Source organism: Manis pentadactyla, chromosome 6, assembly GCF_030020395.1.
Source record: "Manis pentadactyla isolate mManPen7 chromosome 6, mManPen7.hap1, whole genome shotgun sequence".
Classification (NCBI taxonomy): Eukaryota; Metazoa; Chordata; class Mammalia; order Pholidota; family Manidae; genus Manis; species Manis pentadactyla.
The window spans coordinates 41,125,408-41,152,680 of NC_080024.1; the positions used below are offsets into that span (position 1 = coordinate 41,125,408).

Here is a 27,273-nt window from a genome sequence, read left to right on the forward strand (position 1 = left end):
CTAGATTAATCCTGTATATGAAAATCACTACAGGCTTTGGATACAGAAAGACATGGATTTGTGAAAATTGCACTTAATCTCTTTGAGCCTTGGTTTCTTCATCTATAGTAAAACCTGTTCTGTAGGATTAAGTTAAATGAGCTCATACAGTATCCCTAGCATAGAGCCTGGCATCTAGTAAGCCGTCAGTACATGTGAACTGCATCCCCTTCCATTATTCCAGTGCCCCCAGCATCAGGCCCCTCTGCTGAGCAAGCATGAAGGCATCCACATGTGGTTTCTGGCAGTGTGTCCCCTGTTGCCACACCCAGGATCTATTCAAGAACTACACATAAGGCTCAGTCTTGAGGGATCCCAGTAATCCCACCATCTGGCCTAGAACTCTTTAACCGGGGGTCAAGTGCCTCTCACGACTCTAGACAATCCCTCCAAGTAGAGTACGGTGGTTAAGAGCCACACTACTGGAGTCTGAATCCTGGTTTCCTCACTTGCTAATGCACACACTCTTTAACATCTCTAAATTTCAGCAAAATGTGGATAACAATAAAAACACCCACCTCATAAACTGCCATGAAGCACAAGAGGATAATCCATGGCGAAGTCCCTAGTCTGAGGTATGGTGCACGGCCCGAGTTTATTGCACTCAGGTGTCCTCACCGTCACTGCCGCCGCCACCACAAGTACCATCTCACCTAGCAAGGCCTGATATTCTGTTCTGATTCCTTAATCAATAGTTAATCTTAAGAGAATATTTTACATCTCTCTCTCCTTCTATGTGAGTCAGGAACACCGTTTGCCCTAGAACTCCCAAAAAGAGCATGTCAGATACAAAACTCTTTGAAATCTCACCCAATTTAAACCTTTGGCCTTATGTAATTGGGGAATAAAAAGTCTCCTCCAAAACTGAAGACAGCTCAAATACAGTACAGGTGAAAAACTACCTTGTTCAAACAAGAATGCGAAAAATCCAAGACAACATATGCATTAAGAAAGGTCAAATCTAGGAGCTACTCCTGGTGCGAGCATCGCAAGAGGAGGGAGTGGGGAGGGACCCTGGCAGCCTCTTTGTCCAAAATGAGATAAATGAATAAAGCTTTATTCATTCATCAAACTTGCTGTGAGAACTTTCTCTGAGAACTATACTGAAGTAGAAGAGGGGGTAATTACAAAATAAATCAAAGGACTCTTAAGGAAGGGATATCTTCTTGGGGAGTTAAAACATGTTAACAGCTATACGATGAGACATATGGGAATTTATGTCATGTAACAATACAAGTGAAATTATGTGGGGATTCAAGAAAGGACTGATCACTTGAGCCTGGAAGGCTAAAGCAACTCATGCAAATAAGCTGCCCTTTGGTGATGTGTCTGAAAGTCCCACAGTGGTAGGGTCCTCAACAGCCCCCCATAGCACCTTCCACTGCCTTCATTAGAATTGCTCGAAGTACCCATTCACCTTCCTCACTGCATTCAGTGGAACGCACATAGTAGGCATTAATGACTCAGAAGTGTGTTGAAAGACTAAATAGACAAAAACATGAAAGGAAGTTGTACTTGAGAAGAGAAGATGGAGCCAAATTTCGTAAGTCTGAGGAGCTAAATTTGAGAACATTCCTCTTGAGAATCATTTCCTTTCATGTAGATGAGGATTTAGACATTCTACTCCATGTCAATTATAGAAACGAGTCATCACTGTGGGAAAATAACTTCTCTGTATTTAATAGCTTTTGATGTTATACTAAGTGGAAGAAACATTTACTCCCTTTCCATGTTCTGAAAGCAAAGCAATTCATTAAAAAAGGGGGAGGGCTAAAATTTCAGGGCTGGAAGAAAACCTATTAACTGTCTAGAGGATGGGAGCTATGACTTCTAAAGTATAGACGAAAGCAACACACACATGTGTAAACATATCATGAAACTCTCCCAAATGTTCCTTTATTTTAGTTCATTGGAAGCCAGTCATTTGTAAAGGAAAGAAGAGAAGAATCACAGGGAGATAAACCTGCTTTAGTTAAGGTATCCAACTGAGCTAAAAATCTTCATTGAAGTCCAAATGTATGAAGCAGAGAGATCAGGCTAAAGTGATAAGCTTTCAGGCTGTCTGATAATCCATTTTGTCCACAAGGCTAGAGGTCCTTCCATGTTTTTCATGCCAAATGGTACTCAAGTGCAAAGCCACCAACAGATTTCAAAGTCAGCTATCTACTAGCCCACATACAGGACTCTTTACAATGCCTACAAGTTTAGGTTGAAGCCCCCAAATGAGTCCAAAATCCTCAGGAATAAGATGGAATGTTGTGTTACCCATGTAGCTAAGATAATATTTAAGTCTATTTAACTATGGAAACTTTTATAAAAGCTATGAGACAGAACTTTTTCTTAAGACTATATTGTAACTCTTCTAAAATAGTATCCTAAATGTAACTTAAATTTTTCTCAAGGTCCAGGAGTTATTAATTAGAAGTTTTCTTCTAAAGTGTGTCTGGCAAGCTATGACTGGCAGGAAGGAACCTTCTCTCCACGTGTACATGATAAATTCCCAATTTCCTTTAGTTAAGGATATAAATGACCAAGAAAGTTAATGTCTACACAGAACAGAAATACACCCAACATAGTCTCAACTTGGGGTTTTCCTGAACCCATTATTCTCCAATGAGCACAGCTCCTAAAGACACCTTACAAAATCTGTCAGAATTGAGAAAAGAGCTGAATTCGTGATATGGTCCTGCTCTTTTATACCCAGATATAATACCATCAGGATTTTCTAATACTATTTGAACCATCTATGCCCTTCCACTCCGTAGATCATTTACACATGTCGGGCTCTCAGGCTATTGAACCAAACTTGGCACCAGCAGTGACACATCCTTCTCTGGGAGAGGAGAGTATAGGAAGGGCCAGGTGACTCTGTTTCCAGCTTCCTAGTGTCCTGGAAGGCCTCACTGCCATGCCCACCTGACTCTGAGACAATGCCATTTTACCTGTGGTCCAGGGACAGAATCACAAATCCATTCTCTTTCATCTATTCTGAACTTCATGCTTGCAACTTCTAATCTTCTCTGGGCTGGGAATTAGAGGTTTATTTCAAAGATTTACAGATACCAAGCTAATAGTTTCAATGAGAGTCTGAGGACTTCTCCCAGGCATTAAAATACATGCTCTTTGTAAAATCTATTTTGACCCTTTGCTTATAGGTTCTCAGAGAAGACTGCTGAGAGCTGAGTTCAACATGAATAAGATGCGATCATGTTATTATTGCTTGAGGTTACTTTGGGGGAAGAATGACATTTACAGAGGACTTTACACATTTCATTTGACCTGAATGCTTTTCCTCTGATATGGTTTTACTTCTCACTTTGTTCAGGTCTCTGTTCACAGACACCCTTATCTGTGAGGCTTTCTCTGGACATCCTGTATAAGATAACACTCTACTCTTGTCTTTCTTTAGACCTTGTCCTCTGCTTTCTTTTAAATCATAGCATTAGCCAGCACTTGGCATGCTATGTATTTATTTATTTGTCTTTCCATGGGAATAGTAGTTCCATGAAGTAGCTGGCTTATCTGTTGTTTACAAGTGCCTTATAAATATTTATTGAATGAATGAGCCTAGCATGGTTAAATATCATGTCATTTTAATCCTCTCCACCCTTCAAGTCACCTATTTAAAGTCTTGGTAGGCATAGGGCAACTGAGGTTGCATACTTGATACTTGGAGAACATAATGTCATGGTTAAGAGCACGGACCCTTGAATCAGACCGCCTAGATGAGACCACAGCTCCATCACTGTCATCCCTGTGACAATGGGCAAGTCACTGAACTATTTTGGACCTGAGGCTCCTTATCTATAAATGGAAATAATAATACTAGGACTGCCCTTATGGAGTTGTTCTAAGGAACTTAAATATATTAAAAATTTAAACAGCTCATGGCTCATAGTAGGTACTAAACAAGAGACAAGTATATAAAGTCTTAGCTGAGGAACACCTCATAAAAGTGACTAACTTTCTCATTCTGATATCATACTTATGCAACAACCTCTGATTCTATCTGGCTTTCTGATTCATCTGTCTGTGAAGGAAGTACAGATGTGGTTACTCTGGCCTGTGTGACACAATTACATATTTCTCATCATAAAATAATCAATCTGTGAGTCTTGTTTAACATGCTAACACAATCAGGGTTCTGAACCAACAGGACTGAGGCCCAAACCCAGAGTGTCACAAAGACAGTGCCCTGTGCCATTGCTTGGTGACCTCCCAGCCACCTTCTCTCAACAAAACCACAGCTTTTTAATCAACTGTCTATAACACAAGCTGCATAACTAGGGAGAAGGAAGTGCCATTGCTTAAGAAACCTTTTCTTTAATTAGCAGAAGATGGTGAGAGATTACAGGTAGAAGAATATTCAGGCGACAGTGAGCATTCAGCCAAACACGTGTCCCTACACCCATCCAGTCCATACACCACCTCAGAACATGTGGCCACTGTTTGTAGTAATCCGGAGAAGCCGGAGATAGAATGTTTCACCTAACAAAGGGCTTTCAGCCCTCACCAGAAGGGTAGAGCCAAGTGCCAAAGCCATAGTTGCCCACAGTCATCCAGTCCCTTCTCCACAATAAGCCCCTTGTGTTACCTTGCCCTGATGATCGTGTTTCATTTCCCAGCCCCGCGGCAGCTCCAGCTGTTTGTTTGCAAACATGTTGAGAAATCCCACAAGGTCCCGGTTATGCTGGTAGCGTTCAAAGTGGTGGGTGTCCCGCCGGACTTTGGTGATCATGTGCTTCAAACACGTGTTGTTTGTAAACATGCGGTAGGCACTCTGGAGAAAAGGACGGAGAACCAATGTTAACCTGCTGCTGGTGTGCAAAAGCGACATATATACTACACATGGGCATACGTAGTCTTCTGGTGGGTATACAGGCTTCAGCATAACTCTAGGCCCACTCATGGAAATGGCAGACAGAGGAACATACTTGGATCAGAACAAAATAGAAAGACTGCAGAAAGCAAGACAGCCTTCACTGATGAAGCCTAGCTTTCTACACAAGAATGCTGTGGCATCTCATTCTACAGGGGATGTTAGGTCCTAACACTGATTTAGGCAAAAACCACATGATGCCAGAGACAAACGTCCCACCTGATGGCGAGACCCAGCAGCCAGCGTTTCCCCCAGTGCTGGAACAGACCATTGCTTCTTTGATGAGCGCCATATGGAACAGCTGGCATCCACTTAGGAGCCAAGTGGTATGCACAATTGCTTGACCATAAATTTGAATCTTAAAAGCACATGCAATGGGCTGAGTTGCTTTCACTGAGATAGAGTCATATTCAACTGAGACGATATTAGATTGAAGTTTTTCATCTCACACCTTCTGAGAGGCATAACTAAGTGACCAGAATGTCAGGCAGAACTGCCCGGACTGTGTATCTCAGTATTTTTTTTCTATTTTTCTTGTGCATATATATGGTTAAATTTATGTGATTGAAATGCATGTTAAAATGTATTAATAAAACTCCACTATACTACCACACAAAAAAAGTGGTTGCTTTGTCAAAACACTGTAGTCTTCACCTCTATAATGCTTAAAGATGATTCCAAAAATTGACCATAAGCCACAGGCTACCCACACACAAGTCAGTCAGCAAATATTTACTGCACAATGCCAAGTGCCAAGCAGGAGAGAAGGAGGAATAACTGCATGGAGCTATCTCCTTGTATCATCAGAAAGAATATGATATTCATGAAATTGACCAGACCACGAATGATCTAACATGGAATTCTATTCTTCTCAGACAGACACAAAGGGCTTTGGGTTCCTCTCACCTGTAGTATCCCAAGGGACACTAGACTTCAGGCTTTATTTCACTGCTTTCAGTCTAAGACAAAACAAGACAAATCTAAGAGAAACTAGAATCTCTGGAAATCATTTCATTTTAATGAATGTTTACTGTCCTTTGCTATGCCTAGCAGTGTGGTAGTTAGCGAGGATAAAAGAGGAGTGAGTAAGAGGACAGTGAACACTGTTTCTATTTTCCAGGGTTCCTCAAGCTGTGTCATGTCAGTGCCAAAGCATTTATTGTTGATGTGAGTCCCACTACAGCTTTCTTCCCTTTTGCAAGTAAGACAGCAAGTGGGCATGCTGGAGTGGCGGCTGCTCCCTGGTAGGGCTCCTGGGTCTCTGAGTGGTGACAGGGATCAGAGAACACTGACAGCCCAATTTGGAACGAAAAACAAACCTTTGTCAGCTTAAGGCACTGAGATTTGTGGTTTGCCATCCCTGACATATAACGAACTATACAATATATTATAGTTATATAGTTTATTCAGTTACTGAGATTGATTCACCATCATTATATATATTTTACTTTGCATTAAAATAGTTTTCCCTATTACAACAAAAGGAAGGAAGAAGGAGGACAAAAGGAGACTATATTGAATGTTCTCAAATACTAGTGTACTGCTTCCTAAGTCCACCTGAGAATAGAATATTTGGAGGTTGTATTTCACCCTGACAGTCTAATTAGAGGAGGTTTCAATGGCTGAGAGAAACTGTGGGGTTCAGAGCACAGAGTGCTGCCAAGGCGGGCAGGCCTGTGCAGGGGCTCTGGGCAATTAGAGGGCACGAGGGAATAAGAAACTGATACCATGAAAGCAGAGAAGGAGACTAATAAAAGCTGAAAGTTGTCAGAGACAAATGCTAGCTAACTAATAGTTTAGCCTGTGGCTGACCTGGCCTTGGAGCTTTACGTAGTCAGCAAGGCATCTGTTTTCTGCATTTGGCTCCATGTTGCTGCTCTGTTTTCACATAAACCACTGCAGGCTTTGAGGCCTGAGGCCACACCAGCTTGTGTGGCGCTGATGGTCATGTGCTTTAAGTCATACTTGCTAAGTCTCTTTGGGAACAAATTATTGTGGGATAATTCTGTCAAGTAAGTCATTACATTAACTGTTGTTCTAAATGGGTTTATTTCTTGGTCGCCCTCGCTTCTCCCTCTCTCCATAAATAAGCAAATAGGTCATATTCTGATTCTTTTTCTAGAGCACCAGAAATGCATCTCACATTAATGCAGAACTTCATGAGGGTGAGAAGTAGTGGTAATTCGGTAAAGGAACCCATCTCAGCCGCAGGCTTGAAATCGTTTCCTGGGATTGGACAGCTCTTTAAGCTCAGGAGTCTTAAGGCTAGTCATACAATTAATTATGTCCTTTCATCTTCCTCCTCTTCACTCAAGGAGACCTGTGATATAGTGTGAAGTTCAACTGATCTATGCAAAAGCATCTACCAAAGTAAATTAAGTGCAAGAAAGATTTCTCTCATTAGTAACTAGCAAACAACCTTTAGAACCATAGCTCTTCAGGTCTGAATAACATGCACAACATGACTGTTAGAATCCGTATAAAACCCTTAAAGCAGCAGGAACATCTCTCTAGATTGCTACAGTTTAATAAAGAAACTATGTACACATATTTATTTACATGTATTTATAAATGTATTTGTATGTACTCATATATATTTATGTATAGATGTTTGTTTTTAATATATACTTTATATATATTTGTTCAATATACATTATACTTACTATTTCTGAATACACACACATACACACGCACACACACACACAGACAGTTCAGAAAGGATACTTATACTACAGTTTCTACTCACAACAGATTCTAGTCACAACCCCATCATTCACGGAGACAAAGAAAGTCACGGAATCTCTGTTTGCCTCAATTTGCACATTTAAGATGGAATAATAACTGCCACTGCCCTGCTTTCTTCATAGGAAGGTAAGATTCAGATTTAATGGAACAAATCATATGAAAGTGCTTTGAAGAGGTAAAAATCACTGGAAGAACACAGAGAAGTAGTTTTGTAAAAGAATATATAAGGGATTATTACTACCACGCTTAAAAGAGAGGCCTTTGAAGATCTTGGGCCAGCATCTTACTTCCTATTAACTGCAAAACCTTTTGTTACATGCTAAACCCTGAGGACAGAGTTGAGTATGGCCTGATCACACAAAAGGATGGAGAAGGCAAATTAAAGAGGGACGTGGGAGGAAGAGGTTCACTAGAGGCAGAAAGTAGAATTTGGAAAACAAAGGCCACAGTGGCAGTGAAAATACTGAAACACACTGATAGAATCAGCAGAGCTAAGAATAAGTGGTCCAGAGAGTTGAGAAACACTGAATAGGTGGGATTAGATTAAAAGAGTTTAGTCTTCATGGAAGTTGACATTAACAGAGCTGTGGGTTAAGAAAAAGAGTAATTTTATTCTCCCTCTGGGAGTTAGTGGTTCTAACTGAGTGAGCATCCTTTTCTGTGTTTGGAATGGTATTTTGTTTTGTTTTGGTCTTCCAGAAAAAAGATGCAGTAGAGGGATATGACTTGTTACTCAAACAAAAGTAGACTAGGAAAGGATAAATGGGGCTTATTTTATAATATACATAATCTCATGAGAATGCACACCATGAGCTCGCCTGGGCAGTGGCTGCGTGTGGACTCACAGGCAGTAAGGAGAGTTGGCCACTGCTAGAGGTAGACAGATCCCCCTTAAATGATCTCTAAAGGGCACAAAGTTTTATTTTCCTGATGTGATTTTAAAAAGTCCCTTTTATTTATTCCTTCTCTTTTCCAAAATGCCCTTTCCAATCCTTCCTCTCAGTTGTTCCTCTTTCTTGTTCTGAGCAAGAAATAAACACTCGATGAGTGAATGAATGACCAACTGAATGATCAACTGAATTTGTTCAGCTGAATTTTGTTAAAATAACACTCCTTAGAGCTTGATGTGTTTTGTTTGGTTAAGTGGTGAGGTGTCAGAAGTGAAAATTATCAAGAGGATGTTGAGGGGAATGCTATTGCCATTTGGCAGTTGAATAAGAAAATTATACGCAAACACATTTCTTATCAATCATTCACAATGCAAATAATAACAATCCTTTTTTCTTTTTTTGGCAGCTTTTTTTGTTATGGTGGCCATATGTCCAGGATTACCTGGTCTAGTCTTGATTTCATCTAATTCCATTATTTTCAGTAACACAGGTATCAAGTACATTAGTGCTAAATAAAATCTATCTTTCACATTTCGGTAACCCTTCATCAAGAATATGTATTCTGAATTCACACTTGGAAAATATCATATATCTGTAGCTATAGCATATCTCTCATACTCACAAGGGAGCAAGATATGAATATCTGTATACATTATTTGCTAACAAAATTTATTATAAACAAAATCAAGTAACATTGTTTCCATTAGATGTATGCGGGGATATGGAAACAATTCTTTTATATACAGTCTGTCTTTACCATATTTTCAATCATAAAATATTTTACATTGTTCTCATCTAGATAAAGAGTGAAATGGAAGGAAATTTAACTTATTAGCAAAACTAACTGTAAACTATCAATTCTTTGATTTTGTAGTAGCAGGAATTCATGACTTGTAAGAATATATTTATATATTTTGGAATAATATTTTTCTTCATTAAGTAATAAGGAGTTTAGATGATAGAATTAATGTATTTCTAGAGCTTATTAAAAGCCAGAGTAATAATTTGGCATGTATGTTAGAAACATTTTTAAGTGGCATATAATGAAATATTTTTATGCATGATATTATTTAGACAAACAAAGGCTACAGATGAACTATTGAAGACATGACACTATAAATCTTGACTTAGGAAAAACAGTTCACAATTTCGGAAGAAATCTGATCACAACCAGCAGAGGGCAGTAGTATGTACCTTAAAGCAACCATAAAGGAAATTATAAAAAGAACAAGCAATGTTTTGTTTCTCAAGTTTTCCTTTAGAGTTACGACAACCATATATTTGTTCTTTTCAATAAAGATGATAAGGCAGTTACTTCTACACACAATATATTGTTCATGGCTATCTTTCAACATAAACTGATATCTTCAAATCATAAAAATAATTAGGAAAGCTTTTAAAGTACTTCTGTATGTTAAACATTTTCAATAATATAAACACACATGGAAGCTACTGAAAGAGTCATATATAACAAGCAATTATACAAAAAAAGAGTAGATAGTAAATCTTAAAATAAGGAAACCAATTTAAAGTATATTTTGCAACATTTTCTGCTAATCTAGGAAACACAAGAGATTCCCTCAAATAATTCCCTTTTACAAAAAATCTGCCTGATTTATTTCCATACCTTGGGACCATCAGTAAGAAAAATTCAGCTGCTTTAATTTCTGCCATATTTAGGTCAGAAGAATAAGCCTTCCTAAACTCAATATAATTGAAATATCACAGAAACATATAGATGCACAGCATGGATTATGTTTTCAGCCAGTAGTGAAGGCAGTTCAGGTTAGGAGGAAAAAAACAATTAAAATGCTTCTGAGAGAATACCTTAAAATCAAGATAGGCTGCCCAGCAAAAGAAGTTTTAAAGCCATGTATAAGGAAAGGGAAAAACAATGAAAACATGAAAACAAAATAAGCAAAAACATGCAAGCTGCTGAGTATTTTCACAGCATTAAACAATTTAGTTGTCAAGAGTCCAGATGAGTTATTAATATTGTGACAAAGGCAGCAAGGTCATTTAATGCAACATCTCTTTATACTGGGAATTTCCGTATTACAAGTCACAGACCAATTATATCAAAGTCAATTAAGGAACCAAAAAAAAAAAAAAAGATCCAGATGCCTGGGACCCATTCCATACATAGTGAACCAGTGTCTCTACTTTGTAGGAATCAAGAATATGCATTTATTTTTAGATGTTTACCAAGTTTAAAAGTCTCAGCCTTATATCATGACCCAATAACTATTAATTCAGCCTCTACCTGAAACACTGTAGTGATAAGGTACTTATACTAAAGAAGGCAGCCCACAAAGAGAAGTTAGAACTTGGTATTTAGGAAGGTCCTCTTGGCAGCTTGAAATTGGCCATGGTGAAACTAATAACATTACATAAATCAGGTCTTGCTATGGTTTTGTGGGCTGTCTAAACTAGAAGTGAGTGGGCAAATTATGGACCCATGGGCTGGCTGGCTGGGTTGGCAAACAGTTTTATTGAAAAACAGCCATGTTCATTCTTTACATGTTGTTCTTGGCCCAAAAGTTGAAAATATTTATTCTCTGGACCTTTACAGAAAAAGTTTGCTGCTTTTTTACTAGAAGCAAGATCTAGATTTAAGAAATTAATGGAGAAAATGAAATGTTAATTATACATATTAAATTCAAATTGTGCTGTTACATTGCTAATAGGATGGCACACCCCAAATGAAGTAATACAAGTCCAGTATTTGCCCACTGTGTTATACCCAAACACTGCACAGAAACAAAGTTCTTACTTTGTTTCTCTCTCATTCCTTGTCAAATTTAGTGCTGTTTACTCTCACATTAGCACAATGGATCCAACAAGATTAACTTCTTGGCCAAACCAAATCCCTAAAGTATTTCTTATTTATTCCCTTTTTACTCACCCCTAACAATCAATTTTTCAGCAAGTCGTACTGATTCTACCTTCAAAGTGTCTCTTAAATCCATGTACTTCTCTCCAGCTTCATCCTGACCTCATGATTCCAATCAGCATTGACCTTTCCCTAGACCATGAAGAACTGTCATTCTCATCACTTGGCTTTTACTCTTGCCTTTCTACAGTTTGCAAATCAGAGCACGGCACTCAAAGTGTATGATGGCGTCCCACTGATCTCAGAATAAAATCCAAACCCCTGGCCATGCCCTACAGCCAGATCGATGATCTCAGTCCTGCTGACTTTCTAACTCAATTGCACGCAATACCCTCTTTCTAAAACCACATAGAAGCTCCTCTGCTCACTTTTTGGAGCCCCGGAGTCCCTGCACTTGCTGTTCCAATTGCTTCCAATGAAGTTCCCCTGGCTTTTGCCATGGTTGATGATTTCTTGTCTTTCAGCTTTCAACTCACAATTATTTCTTCAGAGGGGCGTTCTATAACCATCTTTCTAAAACTACCCTTACTCTCTGTCTACTGTAGGTAAGAACTTTATCTTATTCCCCACTCTGTCTGTGGCACCTACCATCATTATTAGCATAAATCATGTTTTCAACAATAGTTACTAGATGAATGAAAAACTCAGCATGTATATATGACCCATTTTTCACTTCTATGCTCATTCATATCCACCGCCAAGGAGGCCCTCCTACCCCATTTTGATCAACCAATGTCCATTATTTACTCTATGATACAACTTAAGACTCCCATCAGAAAGAAATGCCTTCTAGCCAACTTTTCCTATCACCCTCCTATATTTATTCTTCACACAGACACAAAAGTTTTGCCTATATTTATATAGTATTTGCAAACCTTCTCTTTTTTTTTCTAGAAATATTTTAGACAAATATGTTGCATAACCAGAACACAAGTGTGCCACATTTTTCACTGTCACTGTGGATTTCATATACTCTAGTGGTTCCAGGAGGTTAACACTTCCTGAGCAATATAAAAACTTTCCATTCCAGACTGTAATTCCAAAATAAATGCAGGAAAGGGGCATGTGAGTACCACTAGAGAAACTGATTGTCAAGAGGATTTAATAAGGGGGAGGTAAGTGTGTGAGAAATTTTTTGGTTAAGGAACCAAGATCAGGAAAGGGGGTAGAATTATGGTTAAAAGTCAGGGCTGAAAGAATGAAAAAAAATAGATAAAAGGAGAGAGTCCAAGTGATTTCTCTTTATTTAGATCAATGATTTAAAGCCTAAAGTTTCTTATAATCCTCTGGTTAACAAAAGATTTATTCTTTTAGCCGACACTAACATTTTTAGGCCTGTTGTGAAATCACAGCAGTAGGACTTCTAAAGAATATGAACACATTAGTAAAGGAGGGAAATTTAAACTAATTCATCTTAAACACATTACTAAGGCACCCTTCAAAAATCCTTTATCTTCCACACAAGCTTCATCTATCTATAAAATATTCCTCTACTTATTGATTTACTTTTTAGATTACAGCAATGTATAAAGTTCATATTTTCTCCTTCTTTCAGAGAGCCTGTACCACAATCTCAAAACCCAATCTGATGATTGGCTACTGTCAGCACTAAGACATTTTGTTTTATTTGTGCTGGCAAAATTAGTTGGTTATTAAGATCAAAGACTCTGGAGTCAGTTTCTCTAGGACTTAAACCCCAACAATACCACTTAGTGGTTATATAACCTTAGTAATGCCATTTAACGTCTCTGTATCTCAGTTTCTCCACCTAGAAAAATGGATGTTTTATCTAACTCATATGATTGGGCTAAATGGGCTAAAACATGTCTTGTGCTTAACACAGAGGTGAGAACACTTAGTGCTCAGTGAACATTAGCTATTATCATTCTTACTATTATTGCATAAATAGGGATGATTTCCTCTGGCCTGTTGTTTTTTCCATCACATACCTCCAGATCTGATACTCACAGGGTTAGAATGCAGCACGGTGAAGAACTCTGGGCTGATGAGGAACTTCACAGGGGGAGACTGTAACAGCAGCGTGAGCCTGGATCTGGAGGTAGAGTGGGGCAGGACGTTCTCCCGTCGGAAATCTAGAGGGGGAAGACCATAGGGGCTTTCAGGGAATTCTTTCCACGTGGGGCAAATGTATCTATCCACTTCCATCTATATTTTAAAAGAACCAAAGAATACCTATATACTATTTTAATCACTCAAACACTTTTTTCTGTGATGCATATTTGTACATAAAACCTGACTGGTCTTAATTACACAAAAATGGAATTGAATAATATTCCCAGTCACTGTTAACATTTTCATGCATCCTTAGATGTTTTAAGTGGTCAGATTCAATCTTTATGCACTGTCTCATAGATCCAGAGATTAGAGTAATTTATATGCTATTTGTTTTGGGGATCCTTTTCTTAGTACTAATAAAAAGTCGAGGATTAGAAGAGGTCTCTGGTGAACTCTACTTTTTGAGGATTACCAGACCTTACTAAAGATCAAAGGTGCACTGAAAGAAAAGCATAATTTCTTAGAAATCCTTATTTGTTTTCTACTTCTGTGGGATTTCAAAACAAACCAACCCAAAGGCTCTTACCTGCACTGGCTTGGTGAAAGTCAGCCTCCTCCCCTGCCCCATCGAGAGCATTGGCATTTTCCTCAGGCCTCTCATTAGTCATGGTTCTGCGGATACTCTGATACCTGCAATCAGGAGCCTGGAGTTATTCACAGTGCCTCCAAAATGAAGGACTTGACTGCTCCCCCAGAGCCCAGGAGTTTTCACTGTCTTCTCAGCCTCAGCTGTTTCCTCCCCACACTCCTATTCCCTAACCTTCTAGGCCAGCTGTTGTTTAAGTAAAGTACATTGCATTGAATTTCTTCTGTCCGTTGTTTGTGGAACATTTTGCTAACAAATTAATAAAATGTGTGGGCTTCAGTCGAAGGAAATTAAGTCCTTATATTGTTAAAAGAGAAGAAGAACAACTTCTTGTTCCATTGCAATTAGTTCTTGAAAAAGAACAGGCTTAAAAGGCTTAGATTTATAATAAAGATGAATTATATATGAAGATGGTAGATATTTTTAATGATATTTGGCTTCAAATTAGAAATTATTTCACTAAAAATCAATTCCTTGGGTGGACTAGAGGGGTCATCACTTCTTTCCTCTCCTGTTTCTAAACAAGCTGTGTATGTGTATGGTTATTATTTTTTTAAACAAGTTCAATGAAATCTATGAATTAAAAGAGGTACCAGCTAGACCTTAATGACAGGACACCCAAAGGTGAAAGAGAGACAACTCTGTTTTCTACTTTGTGTCGTGTAAAAATAGCCCGATCACAAAACAGAACCCTGCGAGCAAAAATGCCCCTCCTCACCGCCGGTTCAGCTGCTCCATTTGCTGTATGGAGTTTGACCTCTGCAGCACCTGTGGGGCGGGGGGCGCTGTTGGCCGCTGCCAAGTCGTGGTTCTATTTACATGATCCACATAGAAGATTCTGCCGTGGCTGTCAATGCGCGCCTCCCAGTCTAAACAGCAGTAAAGTATGAAGAGGGTTTAGGAGGAGGAGCTGAGGCCATTATCATGCTTCCCTAAATTCTGCCTGTGTTTTCCCTCTCTGACGTGCTATAATTTGGGGCTAATAATATATACTTCACTGCATATAATCCAGCACTTCCCCCAGTCTACTTGGGAATCCACTGTGACTGGTTAGTAAACATAACCTGTGTGTATAATAACAACCTTTTAAAGAATCTCTGAATGTACAGAAGAATCCTTCCAGATCTGCCCACAATGCTCATCCTTCATATATGAGCATCAGTGTTTTAAAAATTCAGTGGTTGGTATTATAAAACCTTAGATATTCACATCAAAATTGGTATTGATGTTTGTTTTCACCAAAAATTCATTTTTTCCCTGCTTTTTCCAGCTTAGATGAGAGTCTCATAGCTAGAAACTTCCATGTGCATATTTAGATGCAATTTTAGTAAATGTGGTCTTCAGAAGGAAATAATGTTAGCCTAGTCATCAAACAGTATCATTATCTGCAAACTGCCATTTGCACTTTGCCAAAGATGAATTCACTTTCAGAGCAAGGGTAATTACTTGCCTCCAACCTCAAATAAATGCAGTGTTTTAAAAGATTATTTAATTTTGTGTTTAAGCTACCTCATTAAGTGTGCTCATTGTTGTAAATAAATTTATGCATCCATGTTCAGTAAACACATAAAGCAGACTAGTCTTCAGAGCCAGACGTCCTACCTCTGTCACTCTCTACAGAGCTATTTCCCTGTTAAAATAAACAGAGTGTGAGCTGATCTTTTCAAAAGGCAAAATTTTGAAATTGGCTGCAGTTGGAAAGGATAATTTATAAGACCATATGAAAAAGCAGAGTTCTATTCTTTAACCATGAGAGTTCTTTATTTCTATTTCTATGTAAATTATTTTTTGAAATTAATAGGCACCTTTCTCCTGAGCACATTGATTATTTCAAAACTCTCCATTTGATCATATAGTTTATTAGCAGACATCATGGGTCTATTGCTGGAGACTAGGAGGAAGGGATATTTGCTCCTGAACACACAGGACCTTTGCTCTGGAGGTGAACGGAGCAGGTATTCCAACAAAGTCCTTAGGGTTGGAAAGACCTGCGTGGTAGGTCCCAGCCAGCACCAGACAGTCATTGAAGGCTACCTCAGGAGGAAATGGAAAGATATTTTTTTGTTGCTCTCAGCACACTGCAATTTATGACAAATGGCAAGAGAAAGAAAAATTGGGCTGACGAAAAGCACCACACAGACAACAGACAACACACTGTCACTCTTGCTCTGAGGAACACAGACTCACAATGAACAGGCCACCAAATCTGAATTTTTTGGACACAGTTACAATCCCATCAACAGGCCATTTCAAAAGCCTCATGCCTAGCGTGCCATATGCTGATAAATAATAACTACATGAAAACATTTTCAAGAACCATTTCCCAAAACCCCTTGATCTATTCCATTGTTTTGCTCTGCTCTTTGAATGCTTTCCCATCTCAAAGATTTTGAGAACCAGTTATTCCCATCACATTCTTTCCTCATTAGAGCCAGGATAACTCAAGCACTTACTATATGTCAAATCAAATGCACTTGAAAACAAATGGCCATTTCTTCCCCAAGAATGTTTACAGTAGCTTCCAATTTAAAAAAATGTAGAATGGGTCAATTAGGGATAAAAACAGAACAAAAATCAACTAAAGCAAGCAGAAAGAGAGTTGCTGCCAAGCTTCCAAGATAAGGTTATAACTAAAATTTGGCTCTAAGTTTTCTGGCAGTTCAGGCAGAAAAGAAAACACATTGCTGCATACTTTCCATTTTCTGACAAAAGAAAGTAAAAAAAAACTTATCTTCAAAGACAGAAGTTTTTCCTTGAACAAACTAAGTAAGAATTTACCCTATGAAATGTGGTCTGTATGAGGGCCATATGGGTGGCAAAATGGGGGGTGGAGGAGGGATCTCCAAATACATTCTCCCTGTGCATTGCATATAGCATATAATGAATGAACAGACAATTCAAAAACAAGCCATGAAAAAGAATGATTGTTGTACTTTCTATAAAGGCCAAAACAATGTTAATTTGTATTTCAGTAAGACATTTCTGTATGCAATGGGGAGAACATGAAAACGAGATCTGCAAATATACTTTTTAAGAACATAGGATTTGGGGTGCATATTAAGACTATTCCTATCAAACATCACATCTTTAAATTGAGGTTGTTTAAATTTAAGTCCCCATAAAGAGAAATGTTAAACTGCTGGTTTCAAGTGGACACTTGGCATTGGATTGGAGACACTGTTATGCTGTTGGCTTGCCCTTGAACTACATGTCCACTCTTACCCAGGCAGTCAATACCCTTCCATCCAGACAAAAACAGCAGAGGTGCCTGTAGGAAGGTTAGCTCTCTATCATATCTGTCAGAGTTATTTGGTAGGGTGGAGAGAGGTGGGTACAGTTGTTTTAATGTCTTATAAGTTTTTATATTGGGCTTGGTTTGTTCTTGGTAAGCAAGCATATAAGAACTCATTGCCCAGCATCAAAATTTTCTTTCATAGACAATGAAAATTGTCTACAATCAGACAGGCAGGCTAGAAGAACTGGGGTCTCAGCATTCACTTCCTTGCCTTGAAGCATTGTAAAATAGGATATATAATCATTGTGCAGAGAGACTGAGAACAGCGTATTGGGGTGTGCAGCTGTGTGCACGTAGCATGCTAGGTTAGAAAGTAGAAGGTGTGGTTTCTGGCCATGAATATGTTACATAATCTTTAACAAATTACTTTACCTCTGTGGACCACAATTTCTCTACCTGAAAAATCAGAGAGCATAATTAAACATTGTTAAGGTCCCCTTCAATTCTAAAATTACAAGAATTTCCAAAATGACACCATTTTTTTGTACGTTCGATTCAGTAAAAACCTAGCAACAACTCATGTCTAGGTCAGAATTTCCAAAGTAAACTGTAATTAATTAAGCCTTATAGAGCCAGGGGCTTTAGGGTCCTGAGGGGTTGGGCTCTGGACCTACTTGCCAATTCCATGTTAGCTACTGCAGCTCCAATATTATCTGTGGTGTATCTGTGGTGTATATTGGTCTTTCACACAAGATTTCATTTGCATAAAGAGCTTTATGGCAATAAGGTTTTAAAAACTATTGTCTAGAGGAATGTTTCTCAAAGTGTGGGACTCTGACAGTATGTGTTAGAATTACTCGAAGGACCAAGTAGACTCTTAGACATCCTGAGATGCAAATAACCTTTAAATAGCTGGACAACAAGGGGAAGTCAGAGAGTTAGAAAGTGTGTAAAACTATGCCAAAGCCACTGTCATAGCATTAATCCCTAGGCAGGGCATTAGACGCAGGCAGAGAGGGGTAATGTATTAGATGTTTCCAACTTCTAGAATCAACATCTGTGGGAAGGGAGCAGGGGTTGTCCCTATGATCCACCTTCATCTCGTCATCCTCTTTCCGACTGCCTTCAAACTAGACCTTGGTCTCCACTGGGCCATCCAGATGGTGATGAGATGAAGGTGTGAGGTTGGGAAGAAGGTCAATGATGAGACAGGTAGAATTTGGGGGAGCTACCACTGGACTGTCTGAGTGAATCACGGGGTGAGAGGACCACAAGTGGAGGTGCAAGCTGGTTATAACTGGGTTCAAAAAGTAGAAATGCCTGCATGTTGTGAAGTAAATTTTTAAACCCACTATAACAAATTATAGTAGCTATGGTTATCGACCAAAATGGTTGGATGATGAGGTTATAATGAATTAAAAGTACTTTTAAGGAAAAAATATTAAACTTTGTGACAGATACTAGTGTTTGAAAGATTCATTTTTTTAACACTCAAGGAAGTATGATACCATTTGCATAAAGCACAAAAGTAAGTTAAACTTACCTATGATTTTGGGAGTCAGGAGAGTAGGTCTGCTTCCCCTCCTGTAGGGGAGGTTAGTGACTGGAAGGGGCACAAAGGGACTTCTCAGTGCCAGGGGTGGCTGCACAGGTGTGCTCAGTTGGGGAGAATGCAGCAGGCCAGATGTGCTCTTTTATGAATGTGTATTTTATTTGCATAGGAAGTTCTGAAGAATCTCAAGGAACTGTCTACTTGGGACCTTAATATTCAATTTTTAAAAAAGGGACTTTTTAGAATTAAAACTATCAATTCTTTTATCAAAACTTAACTTTCAATGCTCTGGAGAATAAGAGCTCCTAGCCTTGAAATAGCAAAAACTCTATAATTATACTTTTCAGATTTAGTCTTCTTTTAAACTTTCATTCCAAAGGATGCTTTGGTAATTCAAGTGCACAACCACAGAAAATGATAAACATTCCAGTGTTTTTCCAGACAGGTCTACCCACTTTGAACCCACCACAGAAGCAAGACACTAATTCTAACAATATGGCAGCAATTCTGGGATCCTGTGAACCCAATAATCTGGACTTGTCATCCTGAATCTATTCCTGTTCCTATCTTCTTTGGAGGGAAATTACTTATCCAACAGTGTCCTGTTATCTCCAGTGTAGCAATGCATTAGGTCACAATTACACTGGAGCCAATAAGAGAAAAATAAAATAGTTTTTCAGAAGGGGCTGAGCTGGCCATTCTTTTTTCACTTATCTTAATATAAAAAAGCCCAACACCTGTCATGCTGATAACAGTCTTGTGGGCTTCAGCTCTGATGGCCACCAGCTGCCAGCCCTTCAGTCACCTCAGAATCCTTAAGGCATTTAGTGCGCTCAAGCTGCTTCCTCGGGAGGCTCTCAATAGCGCCATGCTGCCCTCAAGACCTGGAGCTTTCTTATTTTGTATGGATAATTAGAGCATCTCCCAATCAGTGTTGGAGTTACACAGCCCCCAGGGTCACAGTGCATGCCAGGGCCTAAAGGAAGAGTAAGATTTTGAGAACAAATCAGCAGCTGAGCAGTCTTTGTACTAAGTCCAAGATGGGTTCCCTGATTCTGAGACAGGAGGAACACAGCTGGAAAAGGACGCAAACAAAGAAAGCTGCTTTACATAAATAGTGATGACTGCTGCATGTAATACTGGCACATGACCACCTGTAAGAGTGAATGGCATAGCAAGGGACACCACTGAATCCCCTTTACTGAGTTTGTAAATCTTCAGGGAGGAGCATAAATTGGCTGGCTGGCTTCCTCATTTGTTAGTATACAAGTATTTTAAGGTGAAGTAAGCTAAAATAATAAGAATAGTAAGGAAAAAGAAAAAGAATCAAGACTGTGGGTGGGGTGGGCATCGAAGCCCAGGGTACAAGGTTCAGCCTGCCCTGCATGTAGTGCCAGAGGGTTTCAGCTTCGGGCAAGTTCACTGCATATGGTGAGACAGAAAAACAATGGAATGTAAGGGGTAAGAGGTCTTACACCAAGCTTTATTCTTGTGGTGGCAGGTCCAGCACTAGAATCCTGTCCACACCCATGGACCTGTGTCCACATGCTTAAAGTGTGCCATCCGCAGTCTGCCTCCATGCGTAAGTGCCCAGTGGTCACCCTTTTATATGATGGTGGCTTTTTTTTTGATGAGGCTGCATAGTAGGCCAAGTATGACATCACTGCACGTGCATAGTGGGCAAGAAGATTAGGGTCAGGTGAGCACCCTGGCTGAGGGAACTTTCATTTTCCCTACACTGCAGGTTTTGGGAGAGTGACCTACACAGAGAGGAAAAGTGCTTCTGTGTCTGAATCAGATGCTTAATGGAGCAAACCTGTCTGGGCCATGAGACAGTCACTCATGCTGTCACTATGGCCACTTTCCTTCCACCAGAGGGCCCTTCCAGGGGAGGGTGCTGGTGACCAATCTTAACCCAGATGGAGAAAAAAGCTGGGCACTTTTTGAGCCTTCCTAGGTCCGACCTCAAGACACTGCACTATAACAGAGTTTCAGTAAAATCCCCAAACCCCAAACCCTCTGACTTGAGGAGTTGCTTGCACCTAAGAGATAACATACCACAACATAAGTCACCAGACTTTCAAAATTTACATCTATCTACACAATAGTTCCTCCCCTTTGGATCTTAGATCAGAATATCTAATAGAGGGGGAGAAATGTTTGAGACTCTGTGCTCAGCTTTTACTAGGGATCTTTAAAAAAGTTACTTAATTTTTGTTCCACATCATGTATGTGTCAGGGACATGCAAATTAAAACAACGAAGCTTCATTATACACCTAGTAGAATGAACCAAATCCAGAACTTTGACAACACCAAATGCCGATGAGGATGTGGAACAACAGGAACTCTCACTCATTGCTGGTGGGGGTAAAAAAATGTTGCTGGCACTTTTGGAAGACTGTCAGCAGTTTCTCACAAAATTAAATATACTCTTACCACATGATACAGCGATAGACTCCTTCATATCTACCAAGGCAGTTGAAAACCTGTGTCAACACAGAAACCTGCACATGGATGTTTATAGCAGCTTTATTCATAATGGCTAAAATGATCAAGTAGATGAGTGGTTAAGTAAACTGTGGTTCATCTAGACAATAAAATATTATTTATTCCTAAAGAGAAATGAGCTATCAAGCCATGGAAAGACATATAAAAAGAAATTTAAAAGCAAATTAATAAAATAAAGTGGTCAATCTGAAAAGGCTGCATATTGCATGATTCCAACTATATGACATTCTGGAATAGGCAAAACTATGTTGCCAATAAAATGACAAGTGTTTGCTGAGGATGAGGGGATGAACAGGCATAGTATACAGGATTTGTGGGGGCATGAAAATGAAAATTGGGGGATATTGACAATGGGGGAGGCTGTGCATGTGGGGTTAGGGCATATATAGGAAATATATGTACCTTCCCCTCCATTTTGCTGTGAATTATTTAAACTGCTTTAAAGAAAAAAAAAGTCTTTAAATAAAAATAAAAACACAAATGTGACAAACTCAAAAAAAAAAAACGTTACTTAATTTATCTGGGCTTCAGGTTCTCCTTCCATAAAATGAAAAGTTCAGATTAGCTGATTTTTCACTCCAAATCTACAAAGTACAGATAAGACCTGCTTGATCAACCTCACAAAACTGTTACAAAGAATCTTAAAAAATAAAGCATGTCAAAGTGCTTTGTAAACTGGAAAGCACTACACATTTGAGGTATTGTAATTCACAGTGTTAAAAATAATTCTTAGCCTTAAAATAGTTGAGCCAGGTCATTTATGAAGTGGATGAATCTGCACACTCCAGCCAGATGTCCTTTATCTCAATCTCTCAGGAAACACCGTGTGAAGCCAGAGGGCACGAGACAGTCTGGAAGGTGGAACGCAGTGCTCTAAGTCAGAGGCATGGCCACAGGTGGTAGCAGGGTTGCCCAGTTAGGAAAGGAAGGCAGAGAACTGGGTAGGCTGAGGGCAGCCAGTTGATTAAATCAGACTGTCGCAAGGACGAGACAGACATAGGAATAGGGTCAAAGGAATAGACAGACATAGGGTCAAAGCAGTGTAGAGGACACTGTTGAACAGGTAAGTCCAGAGCATATCTGTAACCTACACGTGATAATATAAAGCCCTGAATTTGCAGGCTATAAGTTGCATTAGAGGACACAACTCTCACGAACTTTTTCCTCTTCTTCAGTCACTCATTTAGGATGTACTATCAAATTGCCTCTTTTACTTGTGGATATATCAACTCATTACAATGAATTGCCAGTTATTTATTTAAAAAAATAAACATCCTAAAATGCATTGTTAGTGCAAGTATCTGGGTTTAAACAAATGCATTGATGTATCATAAACAGTAGTCATGATTCAGCAGGAAGGTAGCTGTGTTTATTAAATACAATCTAGACAGCAAAATTAGGTCCAACAAAATTCAGAGCAATTGTATGTGGCCAGGAGGATGCCATTTATCCATATACTGATACAATGCTATGGTGTCCTGGCCTGGCCCCTGAAGCTCTACTTACTATTAATCCACATACACTATTAATCAAAGCTCTCCCAGAATTTTGTCATGTTCCTAATTCATTTTTCTCCACTTAATATCTTAGTATCCCCTGAGAATATTTTTCTTTTCTGCCTCTCATCTTTTCTCCAAAGATAAACAATAAGGAAATTTCCCTTCACCTGCTTAAGATTACACAATAGCTAATGAATCTGTTTATTTTTTTATACTGCTTAAAATATATGTCTCCTGTGAGTAGCCACCCTCAGTTATCCAAATCCATGAACAATAGGAAGATCTGTGCATAAAAAAATTCCCAAAGGATCAAGCCAGTATCATATATTGTGTACAAGACACATTGTATGTAGTACCATCTAGCTTTTTTGCAGCACTCGCCACAATGAGCCACTCAGCGTTTAGCCCTATAAATGTACTCCCTCCCTAATGTCCTGCCATTTTTAAAACACAGAAGGCTAAAGGCATCAGCCTCTTGCCATGATCACATGTAAGATGGGTGAGTAGAGAGGGTGAATAAGAAGAAAAGGAAAAGCAGTGAGACAGAAAGATGGATTTTCCAGTGGTATTTAAAAGTGGTATTTACTGAACTTTATTATTATTCATCAAAATACTTTGCTTTCACAAAGCATTATTGCTTTAAGGGATTTTGGACATTTCAACAGAGTGTAAATTATAGCCAGATTATGACTAGCCATGGATATAACTCAGACCTTTGAATATAGGTTGCATAACTATTTCCCAGAGTCCCTAATCCTCAACCATCATTCCTGTAAGTGCTACATGTTTCTTGAAAATGAAAGAAATGAAATATCTCTCAAATCCCCAGTAACTGTCATGCTCCAAATGACAGATTTATTTCTGTAATTAATAACATTTCTCTGCATACCCCTAAGAGAAAAAAATCAGATTCCTGTACTTAATGATTTAAAATGTTGTAAGTGAATAAAAAGAATTATATTACACAGAGTGAAGCCTTTCTAAGAGATTGTACCCATTTGTCTAATAACTGAGAATTCATGCCACTATTAGGAATTATTTTTTAAAATTTCCACTATAAACCCAACTGTCCAAAATATCTGGATCTATTTCCCTGATTATAATATTTACCACATGGGCATTACAGAATTGACTTTCCTCCAGCTGCCCTTTCATTTGGCAGAACAATGCCAGAGAGGAGTCACCAGCCTAGCACTTTCCAGACTACATCGGTATGGCAAGTGGCAGCCTCCAGATCTGTTCCTCTCAGAGACTGGGCATCCACCTTTTAGGTCCCATGGAATGGGTTTGCCTGTCATCCTTGCACCTTGGATCAGGGGGGGCCCTGACCCTTTAGTTAATATGTCCTCACTTGGTGGGAGAGCCTCGTCCACCCTCTGGTACCGGCTCACATCCTGGCGTACTGAAGGCAGTGATCGCAGTGGCTGGTGGCCGTTGGCTTGAGAACCTAGGATTAAAGGTAAAACGTTACTCTGGTATTGTCTTCCCCTTCAGGGTCAAAACAGCCTTGGTTAAAAAACTACCAAACATAAATCCTGGAGCTAGTCTCCTTTCTCTCTTTAGTCTTACTTCCCCTATGAGGACCCAGAAACAAGAGAATGAAGGTGAATGTTTACTCAGAAATGGGTCTTCTAGAGAGAGATCCGTCTGCACCCATCCCGCCCCCAGGCCAGCCTCTGTCCTGCTAATGCACTAATGCTTTAGGGCCATATAATGGCTGCAAGATAATGAAGGAAACAGAAGCAAAAAAAAAAAAAAAAAAAAAGAAGGGAATACTTTAGGAAGGAAAATAAATTTACAAAAAAAATCATTACCTTTTCTGAGTCTATGCTATTTGGGTGTACGAAATTATCCTTAGACTTGCTAAGGCCCCTATAACAGAACTTTTTCAAGGAATCATTTTACTGAGCCACAGTCAATGAGGCACAATACAAATTTTGAGTGAATGCACATCCTCAGACACTATTAGCAGCTTATCTTTCACATGTCAGAGTGCATCATCCGACCTGGCTGGCATTTTTATACTGCAGAAGTCAAAAATATCACATTTGATGCAAAGTACATATTCACTTCTGTTTTGAAGGTTTTCTACTGGGAGGAGTGACTGAAGGTGTTCCTGAAAATCTCTGCAGATGATGCTAATGTTGAAGCTGCTATAGCCTCTTCGGTTTTATTTCTACAAACCCAGGTCCCACCAGAGGTTCATTACTCAAGTTTGGCGACTGCTATGTGACAGGCCTCTTATTTCAGCAATAGAAGATGCATTTTTTTAAAGAAACAGGTAACTGTTGAACCCCAAGGTGAAGAATTCAGATAACAGGTGACCTGCAGTATAATTTAATTCGAGGGACAAACCTACAAGCCTCTGAGCAGCTATGCTTGAGCAGACAGCCATGTGGTCTTGCACATCCTACCTCCAGCAGCACCTTCCTCCTGGGCAGCGGCCCCCTCACAAGCCCCCTGGGCATCCCCAGTGTCGCCCTCTTCTGGGGGCTGGCTCTCAGCAGCGGCAGCGGCCCCCTCCAGGCTCCCCCTCCGCTGCCAGACCTCTGCTGCCGACTCCTGGGTAGGGAGAGTGGCGGGTTCGGCCCCCAGCCTCTCCTCTCCACTGTGCACTTGCACCACAGGTAAAGAACTAGGAGTGCATATGGAACCCTGGGCCCCTTGAGAGGGGCCACTGCTGGTGGGCTCTGCTGCACAGGCTCCATCTTCCTCCTCCTGGGAAGAAAAGGCAGGGGTTTCAGGAAACCGTGCACTCTCAAGGGACGAGCACCGTGTGTCCACCGAGGACAGCTGCGTGGTAACGCTTTCATTGCAGGAGCTGTCGGCGCCTTCCAGGTCACTCTCTCCCTCCGGCCTAGTGCTGGCCTCGCTCACGCTCTCTGTCCTGGCAGGGTCGCTGGGCTCCGTTTCAGAGGACACCTGGGAAGGCTCAGACCCCTGATCAAGGGACTCGGTCTCGCTGACGGCTCTTCGGCTTCCTCCCGACGTGTCGGAGGTCCCGGTGTCCGCCCCACTCGTGGGCTGATCTACCTCTTGAGAGCCACACAATTCGCTGCTGCCCCGGTCAGCACCTGGTTGAGATTCTGGGCCATTTTCACTTTCATCTGGGACTGGGCCTGAGAGGGAGGAGCTCTCTGCAAGCTCTGGAAGATTTTCTGGCTTATCCTCAAAGGCAGCTGCTTCCTTTGTGAAGGCTTCCTCAGTCTCCATCAGACTGTCCTCTGGCTTCGACTGAGATGTCAGGCTCATGTCATCAGTTCTTGATGCCCTGCTAAACATTATTAACCCTCCTTCCTCCTCCAAGGAAGATGGATAACCCAGATCTTGCTGGAACTCGTGGTCTTCTTCATCTGAGTCGATGTGAAGCATTGCATTGAGTCTCGTGTCGGTGGGAAAACTACTCCTTAGTTTTGGAGAGGCTCCCACGGACCTCTCTGAGCAGGTAGCTGCTCCAGGCCTGGAATGGCCATTGTGTTCAAGAGCGTCTAAATAATCATTGAGTGAATCCTGACGTCCTCGGGGAGGGGAGGTCCTTGAAGAAGTAGAGGTTAATTCCTCTGTGTCTATTTCCAGAGTAGAGCTAGTCCTAAAAGAGTGCTTGGGCATCCCATCGGCAGCACTTTCCTCAGAGACTGGTCCGTTAGAACAAATGGGGCTGTCATGATGGCCCCCTGGCATGTCCTCCTCATCAGAAGGGCTTCCTAGATCTCCATTCACAGTATTGACTCCAAGTATTGTGCCAACAGCTTCTGGAGAAGCATCTGAAAGAGAAAACAGCATTTATTAAAATGAAGTAGTAATAACATATGAACGTTTAAGGTCACATTCCTTTGTCACCAAGCAGTTCAAACAATTTCACTAAACCCTCTTTACATTATTATTGATTGGGTAAGATTCAGCATTCACTACTAGACAAGTACATGGCTGGTCAGTCTGATATATGAGGTATATAAGGTATATGAGGTTCACTACTTATGGAATTCTACAGCCCAGTTTCCAAATGCAGGCATAAACCTAAGAGGTATTTATCAGTTTTCATATCTGTTTGAAAAACTTCAGTAGGTAATCATTTGACAGCTATTTTATTTTCAGAATAGGACATAAATTCAATTCTACTCAAATGCAAACCCACAACTAAGAGTGATTTAAGTTTTTCCTAGAGCAACGAGCAATGTATTTATACAGGGTTCTTACCTTCATGCACAGAAGACGTAACCTCCACTCTAAACTGAAGGTACCCACTCACATGGTCAGCTGGGAGCCTTCTGCCGAGGTTGTAGCTGAGCATTTGGTCACTGCAAGAGGAGAAATGGTTTTTTCATCCTTACTACACTGGGGTCATCCTTCATCTTCTTCCAGCGGGTTAC

General features: G+C 40.0%; 1 protein-coding gene across 3 annotated transcripts in view; it reads right to left on the minus strand.

The window, feature by feature from the left end:
- HECW2 (HECT, C2 and WW domain containing E3 ubiquitin protein ligase 2) overlaps positions 1-27,273 on the minus strand; it is a 343,025-nt gene that overhangs the window by 84,895 nt on the left and 230,857 nt on the right. For all 3 annotated transcript variants that reach the window (XM_057503729.1, XM_036927906.2, XM_057503730.1), the window contains 7 exons: positions 27,101-27,201; positions 25,318-26,667; positions 24,255-24,350; positions 14,827-14,977; positions 14,049-14,152; positions 13,415-13,539; positions 4,634-4,819 (listed from right to left, as the gene is read on the minus strand). In XM_057503729.1, coding sequence (XP_057359712.1) covers positions 4,634-4,819; positions 13,415-13,539; positions 14,049-14,152; positions 14,827-14,977; positions 24,255-24,350; positions 25,318-26,667; positions 27,101-27,201 — 2,113 coding nt within the window. The remainder of the gene's footprint in view (positions 1-4,633; positions 4,820-13,414; positions 13,540-14,048; positions 14,153-14,826; positions 14,978-24,254; positions 24,351-25,317; positions 26,668-27,100; positions 27,202-27,273) is intronic.